Genomic DNA, 19,852 nt, shown 5'->3' with positions numbered 1-19,852 from the left:
TATGGACAGAAAATTTTGTTATATTCATAATATTGCAAACATCATCCAGCACAAATCTTAATGGTTTATGGATGCTTGTCATTTCTAACCACCAAATTTTTCTATTAAACATTAATGCTTAAAGCAAATGTTTAAGCCTTTAAATGCGTAAAGGAGATGGTCCAATTGTTTATTTGTTACTTCCAAAAGGCAATCACATGAAAATTGAAGCAAATATATATTAAACAAGTCATACTCTTCTAGCCTTCAAAAATTTGAGCTTTCCACTGTTTCAAATTATTTTTTATATTAAAAATTGTGTTTAGGGTTCCAACCTCACCTGCAAAGAGCCATCGAAAATTAATTCCCAAGTGAGTCAACAACATGTATCAAACGTTTTGACGATCAAATCATTTATTTATAGGTCCTCAAAAATATAGTCAATATAATTATTCAATTATGATAGAAGTCAAAGAAGAAGAATTTGTAGACCAAAACCCCATTATATCATATATTTATCAAACGGGATCTCAATGTCTACTTCTCTGCTCGTATGAAGGATGTGAAATGGTGTATGTAACAAAAAAAAATGAACTTCCATTTCATTAACTACCACAATAAATATGTAGACCCAAGTCTGTTGCAAGTAAAAGAAAATGACACCAATTATAGATAAGAAGCAGTGTAAGAGTGTGGTATTCTACAAGACCTTATCTTGATATTTCCAAAAGAAAAATGGGAAGCAATTTAAGTACTGCCTTCAATTTTACCAAGCTAACCTTTTAGAAGTTGACAAGTTGAACCCAATCCAATTTACAATTCAAGAAAGAGTTGCAACAGCTGCCCTTCAAAACCTCGATCAACTGCAATATAATGTATGTTGCTATTGACACTCGGATAAGCAAGACTTCAAGCATCAATATTGATACAAAGTAATCCATTTGTATCCTCTTTAAAAGTTAACAGATATCATGAATTTTGTAAATTTGTGACTAAAACTTAAAATAATATTCATTCATGCCAATACCACAATGTTGAAGGATGTGACATTGTTTAAATTTCGTACCCTTCTAAAATATATACATAAATTGTCAATCCTTGATATATTCTCTTATGTCAACGTTTTCTGATGACACAAATAACATGTGGCTGTAATTATGCTATTTTCTAATAGCTCCTATACAAACTGTTTGATAGTGAAGGTGTGGGAAAAATGACGCATCTAATAAATTAAGATGTAATCATTTGAGAAATCAATACCTTTATAGAACAGTCCTAAATTTAAAATAGGCTGTAAACAAGGCTCTTACTCACCTTACTTTCTAAAATGTGCAAAATAAATCTATTCATGTAATAATATATCATGGGTAAAAGACTGTTGAAATGAATTACCATAAATTTTGCCTTATCTAATTGCAATTGTGCACATTAACAAAGGAGGTGGCTCATTTTTAAAATGGCAATTGCCAATCTTCAGACTGAGCGTAAAAAGCATTCAACCTTGAGGATTTTAATTTGTGTTTTCAATGAAACACCAATGTTAAAACTTGGAAATCATTCTAATATTTCAATAATTCGTCCATTATCAATGCCCTCAAACACCTCCAAAAACAGTCTGCATGCCTATAATATTTTTTTCACTTAGAACTTTTATTCCTCCCAACTTACAACTAAAGGCTTCCGTGGACTGTAAATAAAATTGTACCAAACTGAACCCTTCTCCATTCAAAAAATTGCCCAGAAATTGCACTCGTGGAGATAGATTGTTCTGATCACCAACTTCATAATGAATGGCAATGATCTCCAGTTCACTCTGCTTAATTCTTGTGCTCAATTTGCTAGTAGAGAATTTACCATCTTAAAACGTAACACAAATATTCTCCAGTTGTCTGAACTCTGGTAACACAATCAGCATGGTTATTTACCTGGGGAGCTTGGAAACAGACAAAAGTTACTGTGAATAGAAACACAAATATTCTCCAGTTGTCTGAACTCAGGTAGCACAATCAGCATGGTTATTTACCTGGGGAGCTTGGAAACAGACAAAAGTTACTGTGAAAACAATAATATAATAGTATAATACAAGTGTTAGAATATTCTACCAAATTATAATCAAGAAACAAATGAGAAAATTTCGGATAAAATATTTCCAATAGTGTGATGTTAGGATACACTAATACTAAAACTTGTTGGATAAGTAGCATGAATTTGAGCATGGAAAATAAACCACATGGTCAAAGGTTTCCACTAGCATAGCCAACCATTTCAGAGGAAATAAATTGTATAGGTTGTTCATAACAATAGCACTTACTAAGAGAGGAGAGAGAGAGAGAGAGAGAGAGAGAGAGAGAGAGAGATGTGAACATTTACAAACAAGGGTATATTTCCTAATCAAGAACAAAAAGATTTACTATGTACCCATGCATGTAACTAGAGGAATATATTGGAATCTTTACTGTAAGCAATAAATTATATATTCAAATCACTGAGAATAAACTAGGAGGAAATGTAAGGAATGATAAATATACATTATCTCCAAAGAGGAATGCTACATTCTACTCTCAGAGAGATGGCCATCTTGATTTCCTATCTTGAATAGTGCCAGCTGATGATGTCCGATCTATCTGGTTACCACTATTCACCTCACCAGGTATTCTGTTATCTTTACTCTGTGCATACATATTTCTATACTTGTCATTTTGAAGATGACTCCCTGGTGAAAGCCACCTAGATCTTTTGTCACTGGTGCTTTCCATGTTCTGGTCTTCACCATTTGGAGTTATTTGCAACAGTGGAGAGCTTGTAGAACTTCCATTCTCATTTGAAATCCTCAAACTTCGCCTGGCTGAATCCTGAGCTTCATTCCCTGTTAGAAAATTAAATTCAATATAGCCATACCTAGCATGCAATATGATCAATGTTCAATTCTAACATTCGGGATGATCATAAAACTAAAATGCTTCCTGGTAAAATGAAAGGATCAACACAGGGTTTCTACTCCACAAGCTACTTGATATATCAAATACATTAGAAAAATTAACCATACCATTTGACATTCTATGCCCACGTGCATCTCCATTTGCAGTGAAAAATGGGGTCAGGAAGTTCTTGTCTATTGCACTAAAAGTTGCAGTGCTGCAATATATAATTTTAGAAAAGTCTATGTAAGCACCTTCAGATCTATGTAAAAAAGATTGAGAAAAAGAAAGGAAGAAATCAAACCTTTTCCGAAATTCTTTGAGTTTCATCTTTAGATTCTGACCAGAACTTGAATTACCAGTTTCATCATGTGGAGCTCTATAATCACTTTCTTCTACCAAATCCTGCAAAGAAGTATGTAGTGAATTGAATAGCTATCAAACAACAGTATAAGGAGGTCCACGTTACGAAATGATGAGCTAGTGAGTTTTACAAGCCAATGAAAATCTACATTATAATGTCTAAATGTGACATAACATGGACAGCTGAAGTAGACTTGAAGATTGTGCCACACTTGAAGAGATCTATATATGAAGCAAAACGTTATACAAAATCAAATTTGTGCTGTGCTAAATGAATGTTTACTTCATTCCTAAATGAATTGCAGGGAAAAAACAAATTCAAAAAAAGCATTGAATAATAGAAAGCAAATATGAAGGATTGGGAGCACCTTCTCACCCATGCTGTAATTGACCTCATATAATGGCATCTCCTTGCATTTGTGTTATCAATTGAAGATTGAAGAGATACATGTTTTATTGTTTTCCTTCACCTGTATACTCAATGGGGAAAAGGAACCCTAACTAACCCACGACTAACTCTTGACACATGACATAATTCTACATTAGTCATACATTAGTCATAGATAGACAAACCAGCAATTGAATAATAACACTAAGGTTGGAGCTTAAAAACATAAGTATAATAATATGCTGTGCTTAAGTACGCAACATACCCTCCCCCTTAAAGAGCTCTGCCCTCAAACCAACTAAAGATACAAATTAGTAAAAGGAAACTAGGAAAAAGCAAAAAAAAATCTAAACAAGACAAAAAGCTAGGAAAGGAAAAGGTAAAAAAAGTGATCACACTAAACAATAGTAATACAACTCAACAAATCCATAAATGAAATTGGTGGGTTTATTAAACTCATTAGCCCCTCATAAATTTCTTTTGCCACATTCTCCAATGTCAACCTACATCTTGATGTATAGACATGTCTCCTCTATTTTAATCTTCACTTGTTTCACATTTCATTGTTTTTCTATAAATATCTAAATTACTATTCCATGGCGGCACATCCCCTCCCTCCCCACGCTGCCCCCCACCCCAAAAAAAACCCCACATTTCCAAGACAATGACACATCCTCCCCTCAAAATCCCCATATCTTTGGGACATGAGGACTTGAAGTGGACATTCCCCCACTGTCCCACCACCACCAAGGTTTCAAGAATATTTCCAAGATATCCCCCTCTCAAAATGGAAATTTTCAAATGTCCCCTTTTGAGGACCCCTAGGGGGCACCAAAACACCCAAGGGACTCCTAGGTGTAATGTCCCCTTCCGCTGAGTAGCCGGAAGTGTCTCTTTTAGCTTGTTTAATTCTCGTAGGCTAATTTTGGGCTTTACTAGGGAATATTTAATTAATTAAATTTTAGATAGTTCAAAATTCTGAGGATTATTTATATTTTGATTAATTAAATGTTGAACCTTGGTTATTTTAATAAAGTGGATTTATTTTATGTCGATGAAAAATTTATAAAGTGGGTCACTTTATGAGCAGGAATATGAAATAAAATAAAATATTATAAAGTCACTTTATGAGCAAAAAAATTTAATATTTTAAAAGTGATTTTTATAATTGAAATTTTGGAAGCTTCCAAAACGGTTTTAAAAGAAGGTTGTGAAAGCTCATTTGATGTTCTAGATTGTTCACTTTTTAAGAAACCCTTTGTGAGAATCTAGTTCAACTATCCAACCTAGGACGAAAACCCCAAGGTGGATATTGATTTTGTGGACAAAAACCCATTCAATCGATGGCAGTTTCATAAAGGATTCATAGATGTGCAGATTGATTAAGATTTAAAGAGTGGAGCAGATTCATTTTTCTATAAAAATTTCAAAGCTTGCTATGTTTGCAGATTCCAGATACAAATTTATAGAGTTTTCTTGCAAATATAAATTTGTATATGCAATGTGTGCAATTGAATATATTTATGTATATGCCAGAATTTTATGTGTTGTGTGTGGATGATGAAAACAGAATTTAAAAGTGCATTGTGTGCGGTGTGAAAAGAAATTCAAAATCACATATTACATTTAATCTCCTACTGAGCCAAAGACCTAGCCGTACCATACCTAAATGAAGAGCCGTACACTATAATGAATCTTTCAAAAGAGGCGATAACAATTTTGAACTTTCAATGCAGCCAAGGAAGGCTGCCTTAGGACTTCCACTACCTCCATAGAAAAGGTTGCAGCACTTGATCATGCTGCCATGCACTTTTTATGAGTATCATACCTTAAGAAGAGTGATCATGGAAAATGCAACCACATATTGCATGAATATTGAAACAAATCCAAATCAGTTCCCTTATCAGCAAGAAAACTCTTATTTGTATGGTCAAGTTGTCCTTTCATTTGAAAAATTAAAACAATCAGGGTTTATTGAGGGATTTGCAGCTACAAATGAGGGGATTGAGATAGATGATAATTTTATAACAGCAACCTTGGCTACAAATTGAGATCAATCTGGTAACGTTTATGAAACTGATGGCTCCTATGATAACACCATTGAAAGGTATGAGGAAATTTCTGATTTTGGTTTGTCTACTAATAGCAATTCATTATCATTTCATGAGTCTAGCATTCATGAGGAAGATTGGAAAAATCAATTAATGGTGAGAGCCAAGAAAGAAGTGCAAATCCTATCAAGGTTGGACAACCACAAGATATGGGATCCTGGTAAATTTACCCAATGGACGTTATGATACATACTCAATGGGGAATGAAAGCCATAATTAAGCCCATGTCTAGTTCTTAATATGTAACCTAACTCTTCATTAATCATCAATAGATAAAGCATTGATTAAACAATAACACTAAGACTAAGGACTTAAAACAAAGTATAGTGATATGTTGTGCTTAGGTGCATAACAATGTTTAAACATTAGACAATGAAGCTCCATATGTAATGTCCCCATTTTGAAATAGGATTTAATAATAAACTAAAACATGAAATAGTAAAAATATAATATAATATAATTAAAATGGAATTAAATTAATAAATGGTCAAAAGGCATGGAACAAAGAGTTGTAGCTCTCTCAAAATGAGATATAAGAGGGAGAAGAGATCATTTGAAAGGGGAGGAGGGAAAAAAGGAATGAAGCATGGGAATCAAGGAAGGATTAATGGAGGAAGAAAGGAATGGGAAGTAGATAAGGTTGTGTCCCTTTCAAAAGGCAAGAATTATGAAGGGTTGTACTATTTCAAAGGGCAGAAATTGTGATAGGTTGGGTCTCTTGCCAAGGGGCAGGCATGATGAAGAGATGCGACCTCTCCCTCACATGGGAAGATATAAAGAGAAGGTTCATTTGAGGAAGACAAGGGAGAAAAATTTGGCGAATAGTATATTATTCTCAAAGGCAGCAATGACAAGTGGTGAGTCAATTGTTATGAAAGGTGGTGCCTAAATTCCTATGAAAGGTGGTGACTCTTTCCCCAGTAAAGTATAAAGGAGAAATCATTCCAAGCATTCAAGGATCACTCACTCACTCATCAATCATCTAATCAACAATCACTTAGTCCTCAACTCACCAATACCTCAAATCATCCAATCAAAGGAATTCATGAAATCAATCAATCATACAAATAGCATTGGAGGTATGATGCAATTACACATTCTGCTTGGTGGTATGATGCATAGTAATTAAGTTTATATATGCACCTTCCAGAATTAATATATATTGCTGCTTACAAATATTTGTATATATCTACTTCTGCATATTTATGTCAGATCATATGTTACTGATAATGCTATTTATACATATTCTGAGCATGGATCTGATTATGGACATTCTCTGTTTGACGGAGACTTATATATATTTGCTTACAATCTGAATGCATCGTAGCCATGATACGAAGTGGAGAGGTTACCAATAGGGGGAACGGTGTTGGAGTCACCCCTAAGCACGCTACCTTATATGTATGGCTGGGTCCACATGAAGCCAAAGGGGGGCGAAGGTGCTCTGCCTTTGGACTTAGGAGGATTAGACTTAGGGCACCCTATTGGGGTAAATCCTTATCCTCTCTACCATGGTGATGGATGGAATCATGTGAGTGGGAGAAGGTGGCTTGATTGAGGGGGAACAATTGTAAGGACACCCTATCAAGTTACCCATCCTAGCTTGCTATGATTGGGGTTCTCTAAGTTAGTTAAGTAGCCTTGTAATCAATTAGTAAGTTATGATCTATGATCTTGATCTCTACATTTACAGTTGTTTGTAATTGAAAATTGCTTTATGTTTCATCATAATAAATCATTCTTTACTTTATGCATCATAATCAGTCATTCTTTACTTTATGTATCATCATAGTTAGTTGTTTGTAATTATTATTTACTTGCATAATATAATTTGTAGATTATTTTATAACTTGTTTGCAGGTTTTCTCTCTTAAGGAGATAAAGGTACTCCCCCTCTAACCCTCCCAGATTGGCTGAGAATTGTAATCTAGGGCAAACTAGGGCATTTTACAAAAGGGGACATTACTGTTGACTTGGTGGTCAGCACCTCCTTCGGGATTCGCGACATGGCTTAACTGCCTCCCGTGTATCTGGGTAAGTCTGGTGTTTGTGACATCCGTTGACAGCTCAAACTTTTGGCGCAATGGCAAACATACCAACAATTACACCATACCTAAAGCCCATGATGAAAAATTGCTCTAAAACACACTAATGTTTTCCTACATTGTGCCTACAGGTTAAGTATACTACAGGAGTGAGATGAATGGAAGTCATATAAATAAACAGTGGTAAAGGGGATATGGTATGGAAAGGAGAGAAATTTTGAGCTCCCATCAGATTTTCATTTCCCTTAATTCAAACACCAAACTCCAACCTTCAATAAAATTATTTTTTATGCAAGTCAACTTAAGAGTAGAATAAAGCATGCCCATGCCAATGTTCCTGATTCTCTCCAAGGATTTTATTATTTCTGGTGTAGTTTTCCCTCAGTTCCATTATAAAAGAAAATAGTCACCTCTTCAAAATCAGTGCCATGGCTATCACCTGTAACCTCCAAAGCTTCAAGCATTGTAGCTGTTGAACCTCCAATCAGCAGGACCTGATAAAACAAAAGTATAGTTCATCAAAAGCAAATTTGACATATAATGTGAACTTCAATAGATCCTAAATAGAAACTCCTAAATTTAAAAAATTGCAATCAAAACATAATCTTTATGAATACACTTCATAATTCAGTTAACAGGTTCAAAAAATACCGTCAGAACAACAATAGCAGTAGTAGCTGTAAAGATTGTCTGGCCATGACCATCAGGTAGCTCATGAACCGACTGTAGTGCAAGAGCAAATGCCATTGCCCCTCTCAGCCCTGTTGACATAAGGATATCATCAGACTTCCTAAGAGTGGCATATTTTGTTGTGGCATCTACATCAAAATTACATATAAAAAGATATATCAAGAGGAAACACATTACTCAATCAGAATTTAACTCACCACTATACCAAAGGGCTTTCTGATGTTTCATTGGTATTTGTCTCTGTGATGGTCGCACAAAGTTGATCAAGTAAGCACAAGGAAACACATTCGCCGCCCTTTAAAAATGACAGATTGAAGAGTATCATATCAGTACAACATGTTCCTCAACTTTTTATTGTGCAAGGGCAAAAGCAGCTTTATGCATATTCACAAATGACCACATCCAGTCTATATATTCATTCAAAATTATGGTGAAGAGGACCATTTCAGCCATCTCCCATGCCATCTTATTATGTTCAATACAAAAAATACAAAAATAACATTTAATGTATTGAGCATTTGAAGATGTTACATTTCAAGTAGGTATATAATAATTAGGCTAGTTTAATAAAAATAATGATAAAGCTATTTATAATAAGGAAGTTTGACACCTAAAGGAAAGCCCAGAAAAAATGTGAAACCATTGTAAAGAATACTGTGGTTGTCTTCATAATATTTCATAATAATGCAAAGGCATGATTAAGGAATGTCATTACATGATCCTGAAAAAAGCCCACATCATCCAAGAGGCAAACTTGGAAAGATTTCTGAATATTTCTGAGAATTATTTTTAGTATTTTTCTTGCATGTTTTTTATTTTTGCATTTTTGAAGCCCTTCGAAGTGAAATTTAGCAATTCAACGGTTGGACCTGTTGTGACCTTTTCACACATCACCCCATTGCAAATGGGGACCCCCTGTTTTTTTTCTTTTTAGGGTTTTGCCTTGGCGTTGCAACTGCTAATCACCAATCTTTTCGCAATGAGGAGTTGGAATTTTTATATGGTCATCTAGGTCAAATAGAGAAATCATGCCCAGATCAGTGCCTGGACATCACCAAAGCACTCAGAAGGCCCGAAAGACGAAGATCGCAATTGCTTTGGGTCAATTCTGACACTTTCCTATTTTTTAGGAATTTTATTTGTTTGCTTTTTTGCTTTCTTTTCTTTTGAAAGTAGACCTAGGGTTGGGTCCCTCAAGTCAGAGCATCAGTGCCCATGTCTTCAGAATCAAAATATTATGTCTCCAAGTGTAAAAAGCATGGCAAAACTCCAGCCTAGGGTTTTGTGCCAGAAGATCCAAATAAACAACATGGCAGATCAAAACAGCAGCATAGCAGACTAATCATCGGCATGGCCATACCAATGTCAAAGCATCCATCCACTTTGCCAAAATTCTTGCCCAAGGTTTGGATACATCCGAAGAGCCTGCCAAAATTCTTGCCCAAGGTTTTGGACATGTCCAATCAATTGAGAAGTCCGCCCAGCCAAGTTGCACAACGGCTGGCACAAGTTGAAGTCCACCCAGCAGTAAGAAAGGTATGTCTAAACACTTTGTAACTCCACCCAACAGTAAGCTAGGAATATCCAACATCCAAGCCATCATGAAGTCCGCCAAGGAAAAAAATTCAGAAAATTGGCTAAGTGTTGATACCTTGGAGAATAAAATTTCAAAATTTGATGAAGTGTCAAGGAAATTCCCTAAGCAAGAAGCAAATCCAGCCAAGGAAGATGAAGGAAAATTTTTCTAGAGTGTTGGTGGATTGAAAGAAAAGTTGAAAACGTCCAATTTATGATGAATTTTGCTCAAGAAATGGCCAATCCAAAGTTCACCCTGCTATGTAAGAAAGTGGCAAGACATCTACAAAGTCCGCCCCAAGCTTGGCAAAGCTATGATAAAGTCCGCCAAGGAAAGAGTCAAGAAAAATGTCCAAACACTTGTCAAGTCCGCCCACCCAAGGAGAGAGAATAAGGTTGGATGGCGAGACAAGCCTAAAGTCCGCCCAGCTAAGGAAGGTGTCCAAATATTCATGAGGTTCCCCTATGGTTAGAAGACTATGAAGTTTGGCATAGACACAAAAAAGATCAAGTTCGCCAAAGAGAAGGAAAAGATGGCTTGAAGAGGTTAAAGTCTGCCCAGCACCTAGAGAAGTTGGCCAATCAACCTACACATGACTAGACATCTACAAAGTTCCCCTAGGGGAAATTGAAGGCAGCAAAGTAAAATGGCACAAAGTTAGTATGTCCAAACATGTGCAAAGTCTGCCATGACTAGAGAATGATGGCAAGATGACCAATTCGGCCAAGCAAGAGACTAAATTCACCATGAAAGAGGAAAATGGCTAGAGGAACAGACAATTTGGACAAGAAACATGAGATTCACCATTGAAAGATCAATCAAGATTGGAAGGGTTGGAAAATAAAGCTCGACACCTAAAATATTTTAATATTTTTTCCAACACTTAGAATTATTTTCAAAGGGAAAATAAATTCAACACAAAGAAAAATTTTCAACACTTGAAAATTTTTTAACACAAATGAATTTTTATAGACTCTTTGCCAACACATTCACCTACCCAAGGAAGGAAAGGAATTTCCAAAGTCCGACCAAAGTGTTGGAATTTGCCAAGAGAAAATAAAATAAAAAAATGGTTGTGTGGAATTTTACACAACAAAAGAATCAAATTTTGATTGAGTGTTGGAAAGGAAACAAGAAGAATGAAGAAGAATAGAGAGGAAAAGTAAAAAGAAAATGAATAAAATCCTTGTCCCAGGGTGGATTTTGTCCTACTTAGCACAAGCCAAATTCAAAATTGAGGGTAAATCCATAGGCAAAGTGCATCCAAGCATAGAGATGGCCAAAATCTTGACTAGGTGTTAGAGGGTTCGCGTGAAGGTGTCACAAAATGAAATTGAATAGCCAAAATTTGGCTAAGTATGGGAAATACTTCATAGAGAAAATTCCAATTTCCTCCATTGTGGTGAAGGCATAGGGGATTTCTTCTCCAAATTCATGGCACATTAAAGAATTTCAAGGCATAAAGAAAGGAAAGTCTTCAGACTTGGTGAAAATATAGAAAGAAATTCCAAACTTCTTGGAGGATTTCATTTACAATCCCAGTCCTATTGAAGCAATCAGGGCAACTTCTTCAAGGATTTCATCTCTCGAAGAATTAAAGACGAGTTCCCAATCAGAATCAGATAGTGGCAAGAAGAGTATTTCAAACAAATTTCCATACTTAGACAATTTCTTGACACAAATTGAAGAATTCAGGGAGGACATCCAACGTGCTGAAGTGGCACCTCATCATCTTCCAGCCAATCAGATTGTTCCAAGTCAACATGTCCAAGTTCAATGAACCTAACTTATCCACAGAGGCTTCTAGAAGGCACACTCCACGATGCAACAACCTTCTATTTTATTATTGGTTTATAGTTAGCAAGAAGGACAAGTGTCCCCAAATGTAATTTTATCATTGGTCGAGAGATAGTTAGTTGTAGAAAACCCTAATTAGGGTTTTATTTTGTAATCTCGACTGTTGATTTGAAATCAATCCTGGCCACTGAATTGTAATTGAAGAGGCTAGAAATTGAGCTCGCCCTCATTTGTAAAACATGGGAGCATGTTGCAAAACATGTTTAGATAAGAAAATTGTTGTTTATGACTGCCAAAGTAATAAGTAATGCATTGTTCAAATTGATGGTGATTACTTCTCTTATTTTGGAGTTTGCACGGTTATTATCCCTCATCATAGTTTAGATTTTTTTTATTTCATGTATGTTAGACGAATGCAAGATCTGATAAGTATTGATTTATGGTGAATCTTCCACTCATACTTTTGATGAACAAATGATTTTTGTTCATTATGTAAAGTAGTCTGAGCTTACTTTGTGGATGCTTAGCTTCTGTTTGGAAGAATATTGTTCGATTTGATGGTTGTTATTCATGACATGAAAATCATAAGCACATCGATTGAAGATTGCACCCACTTTGTGTAGTTGTCCTAGCATGGCGAAGCAAAGTGTTGTTATTGGGTTCACCTAGTCAATAACGTCTCTTGAATTCTTAGGAATAGATTAGAACATCTAAACCCTTATCTCCTTTTCAGTTTTCTTGAAGTCCATTATCCAAGACCCAAATGATAGAGCTTCATTGTCTAGACCTTCATTGTGAATTGAACAAGCCAAGCGTAAGTCCCCCTTGTATTTCAGCATACATAACCAAGGAAGCTATCCAACATAAAGTCGCACATTCGCACATATAGACCTTGGAGTCACTGTGTGGTCTTTCTCGCAATCTTGGCACACGTAGTCATTTTGTTCAAGAGATGATAGAGTATCCTTGGATATTTTATTCTAATGTTCGATATATGATAAAACGTACACCAATAGGACCCTACTTGTACTATTGTACAGCCCAGATTGATTAGTTTGTGACTCAAGCTTTCCAACACATAAAACTTCTACTTTTTCCAACAATCTAGAAGTCGACCCCATCAAGTAGAGGTACCAAAACCAAATGACTCCAACAAACTTCTCTGGTTTCTAATAAGTTTGTCCTTATCTGGCTCACTACTAAGTGTGGCGAGTCTTAAATTCTGTCCAAGAACCTTAATCAACAATTTTTAGTAACTTTTCAGTTGCCTGCATGAAAAGCTATATAATGGCTGCATTCAAAGCATGTAATCTGAGTGGAAAGCATACAACTCTCCCATATAGTTTTGTCCATTTTGTATATGATTGCAGTTGAAATAAAAATCCATTTTGTTCATCTGTTCAATAATCGCCAATCTTGTGTTTGAGTTTTTAATAATACTTATAATATATTAATTTCCTCAACTAATGTATTGTCATCTGAATTACTAACTTAATTCAGGTGAGTGGTGTCAAAGCCTATTCACTCCTATATGTACCATCAAATTATCTTCCTAATAGACAAATAATCATAGATGGATACCAGAAAATGAGTTGTTGACTCCTTAGATCAAATATGATGCACCAATTTGCACATAAGCTCCCTTCAAGATCAACATAAACTTTGGTATTCCCACCTTTGAAGAAAAAATTGATACTAAAGCTGTTGAAGATTGGATTTCAAAACTGGAAAAAAAACATTTATGTAAAGCTGTTGAAGATTGGATTTCAAAACTGGAAAAACATTTTTATGTAAACCATCTAAGAAAATCGCATTCGTCCTTCTAAAAGTTCAACACCATGTTCAACAAATGTTGGGAGGCAAACTTGTTGGCAAAGGAAGAATCACGGAAGCTCAATTTTGAAGAGGTAATGAAGGTGAATCCCACATGAGGAGATTCCATGAAGACAATCTAGGATGAATATTTTCACTAAGCTCTCAGTTCTAGTTCAGATCTTGGTTCAGGTTTGCAGATTAACTTCATGTATCCAACAAAAATTTTGGGGGGGTTGGGTTTGTCCACTCAAAAATCATATATATCATATATGTTATAATATTTGCAATCGAGAAGCATAACAAACCCACCATAAACTCAAATGTCATTTAAAACATAAATGGTCAACATTATTAAATATTCATTGTTCAAACTTCAAGTTCAACAATCAGTTTTCCGCATCACATGGACATTCTAAATCATCAACATCATCATCATTGACATTAGATGATGTAGGAACATTTGAAGAACCACTAGTAGTGCCTCTGCCACTAACACTGAAAGTCAATATGCTCTACTCCATAGCCGACAACTTTGCAGGGGTCTAGGGGCAGCACCGCAAGCCCAAATGAAGACCTTCAAAACTGCACAAACGTTCATGACACACCATTTTCATAATTTTTTTAAAAGACAAAAAACAGTGCTTACAAAACCAAAAAAATAACATTTTGAATTGTTTAATTCACATTTTTTGCATGCGGCATGAGCAACGGCTAAAACTCATCAAGCACTCACTGAATATTGTCAAAAACTCTAAAAAAAACTCAGAAAATTAACTCTAGAAGAACTCACTATCAAAATCAAACGTGAAAAAAATATTTAAAATTTTGTCAAAAAGATGACATGTTCTTCATAGGTTTGCTAGGATCTGTCCAAATCCTCACTAGGTTTGCTTGAGTTCATCCCAAACGAACCCAACTCTCCATGGTTGTGCCTTGCCTATATCTCCAAGGGAACCGAACCACAGGTTTGGTTCTAACCAGGCCCGAATTATCCAATCACCAGGAAGATCCAATAACATTGTATTTTCATAAAGGATATCTATAAAGAAAAGTACATCCATGGTAACCACCTTGTAAAAAGGACCAATCAGTACAAGACTACACCAACACCTTACATATATTTTCTGCAAAACTCGATATAAAGGACTCTGAGAAGCATCGAGTCTTCAAAAATCACAATATCCTTTAACACTACATTCAAACAAAGATAGCATTTTTAACTGTTGAAACTTTAAAGCCTACCAGTAGTATATGGTGCAGATTGAAGAGAAACTCAAGCTTAATGGTAAGAAAGAATCTTTTACAGATCGAAGCCAAAGTGAGTCAATAGAAGCAGGATTGAAGCCAAAGTGAGTCAATAGCATTGCAAATCTCAAAATTCGTGAAATTTGAACAACACGCGGGAAAGCCCAGAATCACACCAAAACTCTCTAATGACCCCGTTTAAAAGAAGTCTGGGAAATCCACATGATAAGGAATGAAACCCACATCACTGTAGCGTGATTGTTCAGGTTGTTGTAGAATCATTGTTCACATTACTGTAGTAAAATTGTTCACGTCACTGTAGCAATCCTTCAACATTTAGGAAATCTTCAAAACTTAACATATTTTAAAATTACTTGCTTGTCAAATCCTCATGAGAGATTTTCAATTGAAACCTCCAACAATTTGATAATTAAGCGCAATGGTCAATCTTGGATGAATCCACACCAAAAATGGATTTGGGTTTTCCATCCAAACCACCAAGAAACTCCAAGGGTTTTCGTCCTCAAATTTCCTGTAAATGAAAGCCAAAGATCTCAAGCTTCTTAGAGAGAAAATAAATAAGCCAAGTATATGTCAAATGAGCTCCCAAGTGCCTTTTTATAATGCTTTCATCTTTTTGATGTGCTTTTTATGAAACCTTACAACACTGATTAAAATACTGAATATCTTATCCTCTGTTGAACAAAGACCCCCAAATACTAAACTTCGTGATCAAACAAGGTGACTCCAAGGTTCCTATAGTCAAGTCTTTATTTTATACATGGATAGACTCAGTGTATAGATGTGATTATTGGCAATACAAGGGGACTTACGTTTGTAAACTACAACTGGAACATGAACATCAAATGTATCAATCATGTGATGTTGCTTCTCCTAAACTAATTCAAACTCAAATAGAAAAAAGGACAAAAGGGGAAAGGGTTTAGAGAATCTATGCTAACTCCTAATTCCTAAGGGCAATGACCATAATGAATGATGCTCTGATAGACAAATCCTTCATGAAACTACTTTCTACTTAACCAGAGATAGCTCACAATGTCATAAGAAAGAAAGTGATCTCCTATGGTAGTGAAAGATCTTCATATTGTAAACAATCCATTCAAATACCCCAATACTAGCACAAATCCAAATGAAGTATTTGCAATCAAACTTGGCCACAATAATAATTAGGTTCAAGCTAACCATGCAAAACAACTTGCAATTAACATGGTGTAAATTGTATGAACCGAAGGATTCATCAAATATCATCACACTTCTCTATCATAATCAATGAACTTTATCTAAATTTGAGAAGTAACAAGGAACCATGCAACATGTAGAAATTACACATAGAGATCCACCATGCTTCATAGAAGATCATGTATAAAAATCAACAAGTATTGGCAACAATTCCTTCCTCCTCCTACTCTACTCTACTAGCTATCTTACAACTATTTAACTACTAACTATTGTCCAGCTCTTAACTATTACCCTTACAAATGAGAAATTTGAGCATTATAGGTCTCTTTACGTTTTGAAGGCTCAAATTGATTCTCAAATCAATGGCCAAGATCTAACAATAAAACCCTATTTAGAGTTTGTTACAACAAACTCTCTTTTAGCCAAGGATAAAATTACATCACATAGGACACATGTCCTTTGAATTCTAACCAATAAGAAAATAGGTTACGTATGCTGGAAAAACTTCAATGCAATGCCATGTGTCACTTGCTCCCTTCTTTGGATGATAAGGTTCAATGTGCTAAGACGTGCTGACTTGGAAGAACTTGATTGGTCTGATGATGACCAGATGGGTGCCAACTCAACATGCTCGTTCTATAGACTATAACAAAAGAAGTGTATGTACGAGTAATATCTCTTGATACTCAACATTATCCATGCCCGGTATTGTTGTGACGTTTTCACACATTGCCCCATTGCAAATGGGGACGATCACTTTTTGCTTAGATTAGGTGTCTTAGTTAGGTGTTTTAGTTTGATTTTGGCTTGACGGTAGTTCTTTAGTCGTTAACCTTAGCTAATGAGGAAGAGGTGTGTAGGTTGAGGTAATGTTGATGTCTTGTGAAATTGTAAAAATATCACGACTTGTCTAAATTTTGTCATGTAACAAGATTGTCAAGAAAAAATGTCAAGGTGCAAGAATTTGGAAGTTTCCTTCTAGGTTTCGATTTTTCACCCTTGGAGAATAAAGATAAGTGAGAAACAAATTTGAGATTTCCTTCACTCTTAGCAAAATTTGAAGGGTCAATTTTGAAAGTAATAAAAACTCTCTTGTGCATTTCAACTTTAATCTTTAGAAGAGAGCGAAATTCTCAAGCAATAAACTTGGACAATTTACCTTCAAAAATGTAGAAAGGGGGTGCGAATTTACCTCCACAAATCTGGAAAGGGGGTGCGAATTTACCTCCATAAAAAAGAAAAATTTAAATTGCCTTGAACGATTTTTGGAATGAAAATTAAGCCTTCATCTTGAGCGCTTTAAAAGTTAGCACTTTTACGGGGCAATTTCAGGAAGCTAAGTTTGGATGGAGATATTGAAATCCTTAATTGAGCGTCTCAACAAAAAGGGCAAAAATCTACCTCCATAAACATGGAAGGCGTGCACATTTACCTCCCCAAACAAGGAAGTCAATTAACTTCAAGAGACCAAAAGATACCAAGTCTAGGTGATCAATCAATCCTCAAGATCAAATGATGAAAATCGAAGTTCCAAAAGTGTTGGAAGAAGATGCAAATCAAGCTTCACAATCAATGAAGGAAGCTGCGAATTTTCTCTTCAAAACATGGAAGATGTTTCAAGGAACAAAAAACATGAAGCGATTTGCCAACCTCAACAAAATGGAACCCCTACTTAGAGGGCACCATTTCACACAACTATTTACAGTCTAATCGCTCAAGGAGGAAGTCAACTTATAAAGGCAAGAAAGGGGTGCAAATAAAGCTCCCTAAACAAGGAAGTTAAAATCGAATTCTAAAAGCTTGGGAATCACTTAGTGCAAATTAAAGAATCTAAAACATGTAAGGGATGTGCAACAACCTAGGGAAATGGGGACAACAAAATCAATCTCCCAAAGAAGAAAAATGCCTTGTGCAAAATTAACCTTCCAAAATATGGAAGTAGGTTGCAAATCAACCTCCACAAACGTGTGGGGCAAGAGAGGGAAAAAAAATCACTCAAGGAAAAATCGCCTAAGTACAAGTTTACCTCCCAAAACGTGAAAGGGGTGTGCAACAAGCTAGGTAACCAAGGAAGCAAAATTAACTTCCCAAGGAAATCGCCTTATGTAAAATCAAATTTGGAAGACGGGGTGTGCATTAACCTCCACAAACATGGAAGTCAAAACAAATTACCCCCTCACTTAAGAATCGAATTGCAAATAAGATCAAGTCAATTAAGGGGTCTGAATTAACCCTCATAAACATGGAACGTGATGCACATTTACCCTCACAAATTAGGAAGGCGATTTTATTGAAAATACAAAGATCTAGACGATTTTGAGAAGTAAAGTTGGCTGGAAGAAGGATAAAGGGGTGCAGATTTACCCTCACAAATGAGGAAGATAATTTTATCACCACACAAAGAGAAAAGATCACAAATAAGGAAGGCGATCTTATTGGAGAAACAAAAGAAAGCAATTCTAAGTATAGCCAAATTATGAGATTGAGAGATGCAAATCGGGCTGGTTTAAATCCTTAAAACCTTTGAAACGTGTTGAGCAAATGGAGATAGGCCCTCACAAAACATGTAAATAAGGAAATCCATTGAAGCATGTAAGATAAGGTCCTAGCCTAAATGAAACATGTGGACCTAAATGCTAAAGATGTGACCAAAATCAAAACGTGTTAAGGGAATGGAAATAGGTCCTTGGCAAGCGTGTGAAGCTAAATTTAGGTCCTGGCCTAAAAATTAAAATGTCTGGACAGCTTGAATAAAGTGAAACCAGTGGCCCAATCTTCATTGGAGCTGACCTAAAACATTGAGTGAAGAACCCTATGAAAAGCAAGGGACCTAAAGGGTAGTGTGTGAATGGAGGTCCCAAGCTATAACGTGTGAGCAAAGGTAAGGATTGACCTAAAGGCTAGGCCCTATTGACACGTGTTTTGTGACCACGCCCAACACAGAATAAAGTTTACCAACGGGTACTTTATCCTCTCTTGATCAAAGTCAAATGTATGCTAAGATTGCAGGAAGATCATACGATGACTCCATCGTTCCGACTCTGTACTAGACACTTTATATGGATATAGGCTCGTGTGGTGATGTAGCTAGTAATCCAGGGACTTACGCACAGTTCAAAGAAGATTTAGAAAAAATTTATGACTTTCAAGGAGATTTTATGCGAATGATTTGTATATGAATGGCTCCTTTTTTTTTAGGACTTTTCAATTGAATAATATTGAAAGTAAATGAGAGGGTTTAAGGAAAGCTACTCTAAATCTAGGCACTCAGTAGATAGCAATGTCTAGGATAAGATCAACCACACTTCACTTCACCATGTTGAGACAACTACATGAAGCGGGTGCAATCTTCAAGGGTTGTGTTTGAAAGATGTCAAATCATCAATGAATACCATCAAAGAACAATATCCATTCAATATTTTGGATTAAATGCACACATAAAATAGCTCAGTCCAACCTTGCACTATTAATAACAATCAGCTATCAACAAAAGGTATGAGCAAGCGATCTTCTCCTTAACACATTGCAATCAACCTAATTCATCTAAATACTTGAAATAAATCTATACTAAACGAGGAATGTGACACCATGCAGGCTATGAAATAAGACAAGCAACACCATCAAAGAACAATGTATTACAATTTATTACTTCAATAGCCTATCGCAACAATCTCATAAAATCTTCTCTATTTACAAACAAAGGGGTCACCCCCTTATATAGGCCT

At 35.7% G+C, this 19,852-nt stretch overlaps 1 protein-coding gene across 4 annotated transcripts in view; it reads right to left on the bottom strand.

The window, feature by feature from the left end:
* Positions 1–1,355: 1,355 nt before the first annotated feature.
* LOC131061420 (sodium/hydrogen exchanger 6) overlaps positions 1,356–19,852 on the bottom strand; it is a 117,482-nt gene continuing 98,985 nt past the window's right edge. For 2 of the 4 annotated variants that reach the window (XM_057995077.2, XM_057995081.2), the window contains 7 exons: positions 8,692–8,789; positions 8,456–8,565; positions 8,215–8,298; positions 3,202–3,302; positions 3,026–3,114; positions 2,508–2,845; positions 1,356–2,002 (listed from right to left, as the gene is read on the bottom strand). In XM_057995077.2, the coding sequence (XP_057851060.1) occupies positions 2,541–2,845; positions 3,026–3,114; positions 3,202–3,302; positions 8,215–8,298; positions 8,456–8,565; positions 8,692–8,789 (787 nt within the window). In that variant the 3' untranslated portion in view covers positions 1,356–2,002; positions 2,508–2,540. Of the gene's footprint in view, positions 2,011–2,507; positions 2,846–3,025; positions 3,115–3,201; positions 3,303–8,214; positions 8,299–8,455; positions 8,566–8,691; positions 8,790–19,852 lie in introns of all 4 variants that reach the window. The other 2 variants (XM_057995079.2, XM_057995080.2) reach the window with 2 other exon arrangements.

The sequence above is a fragment of the Cryptomeria japonica genome, chromosome 8 (assembly GCF_030272615.1).
Source record: "Cryptomeria japonica chromosome 8, Sugi_1.0, whole genome shotgun sequence".
NCBI lineage: Eukaryota > Viridiplantae > Streptophyta > Pinopsida > Cupressales > Cupressaceae > Cryptomeria > Cryptomeria japonica.
This window is presented reverse-complemented; position numbering and strand designations above follow the sequence as displayed.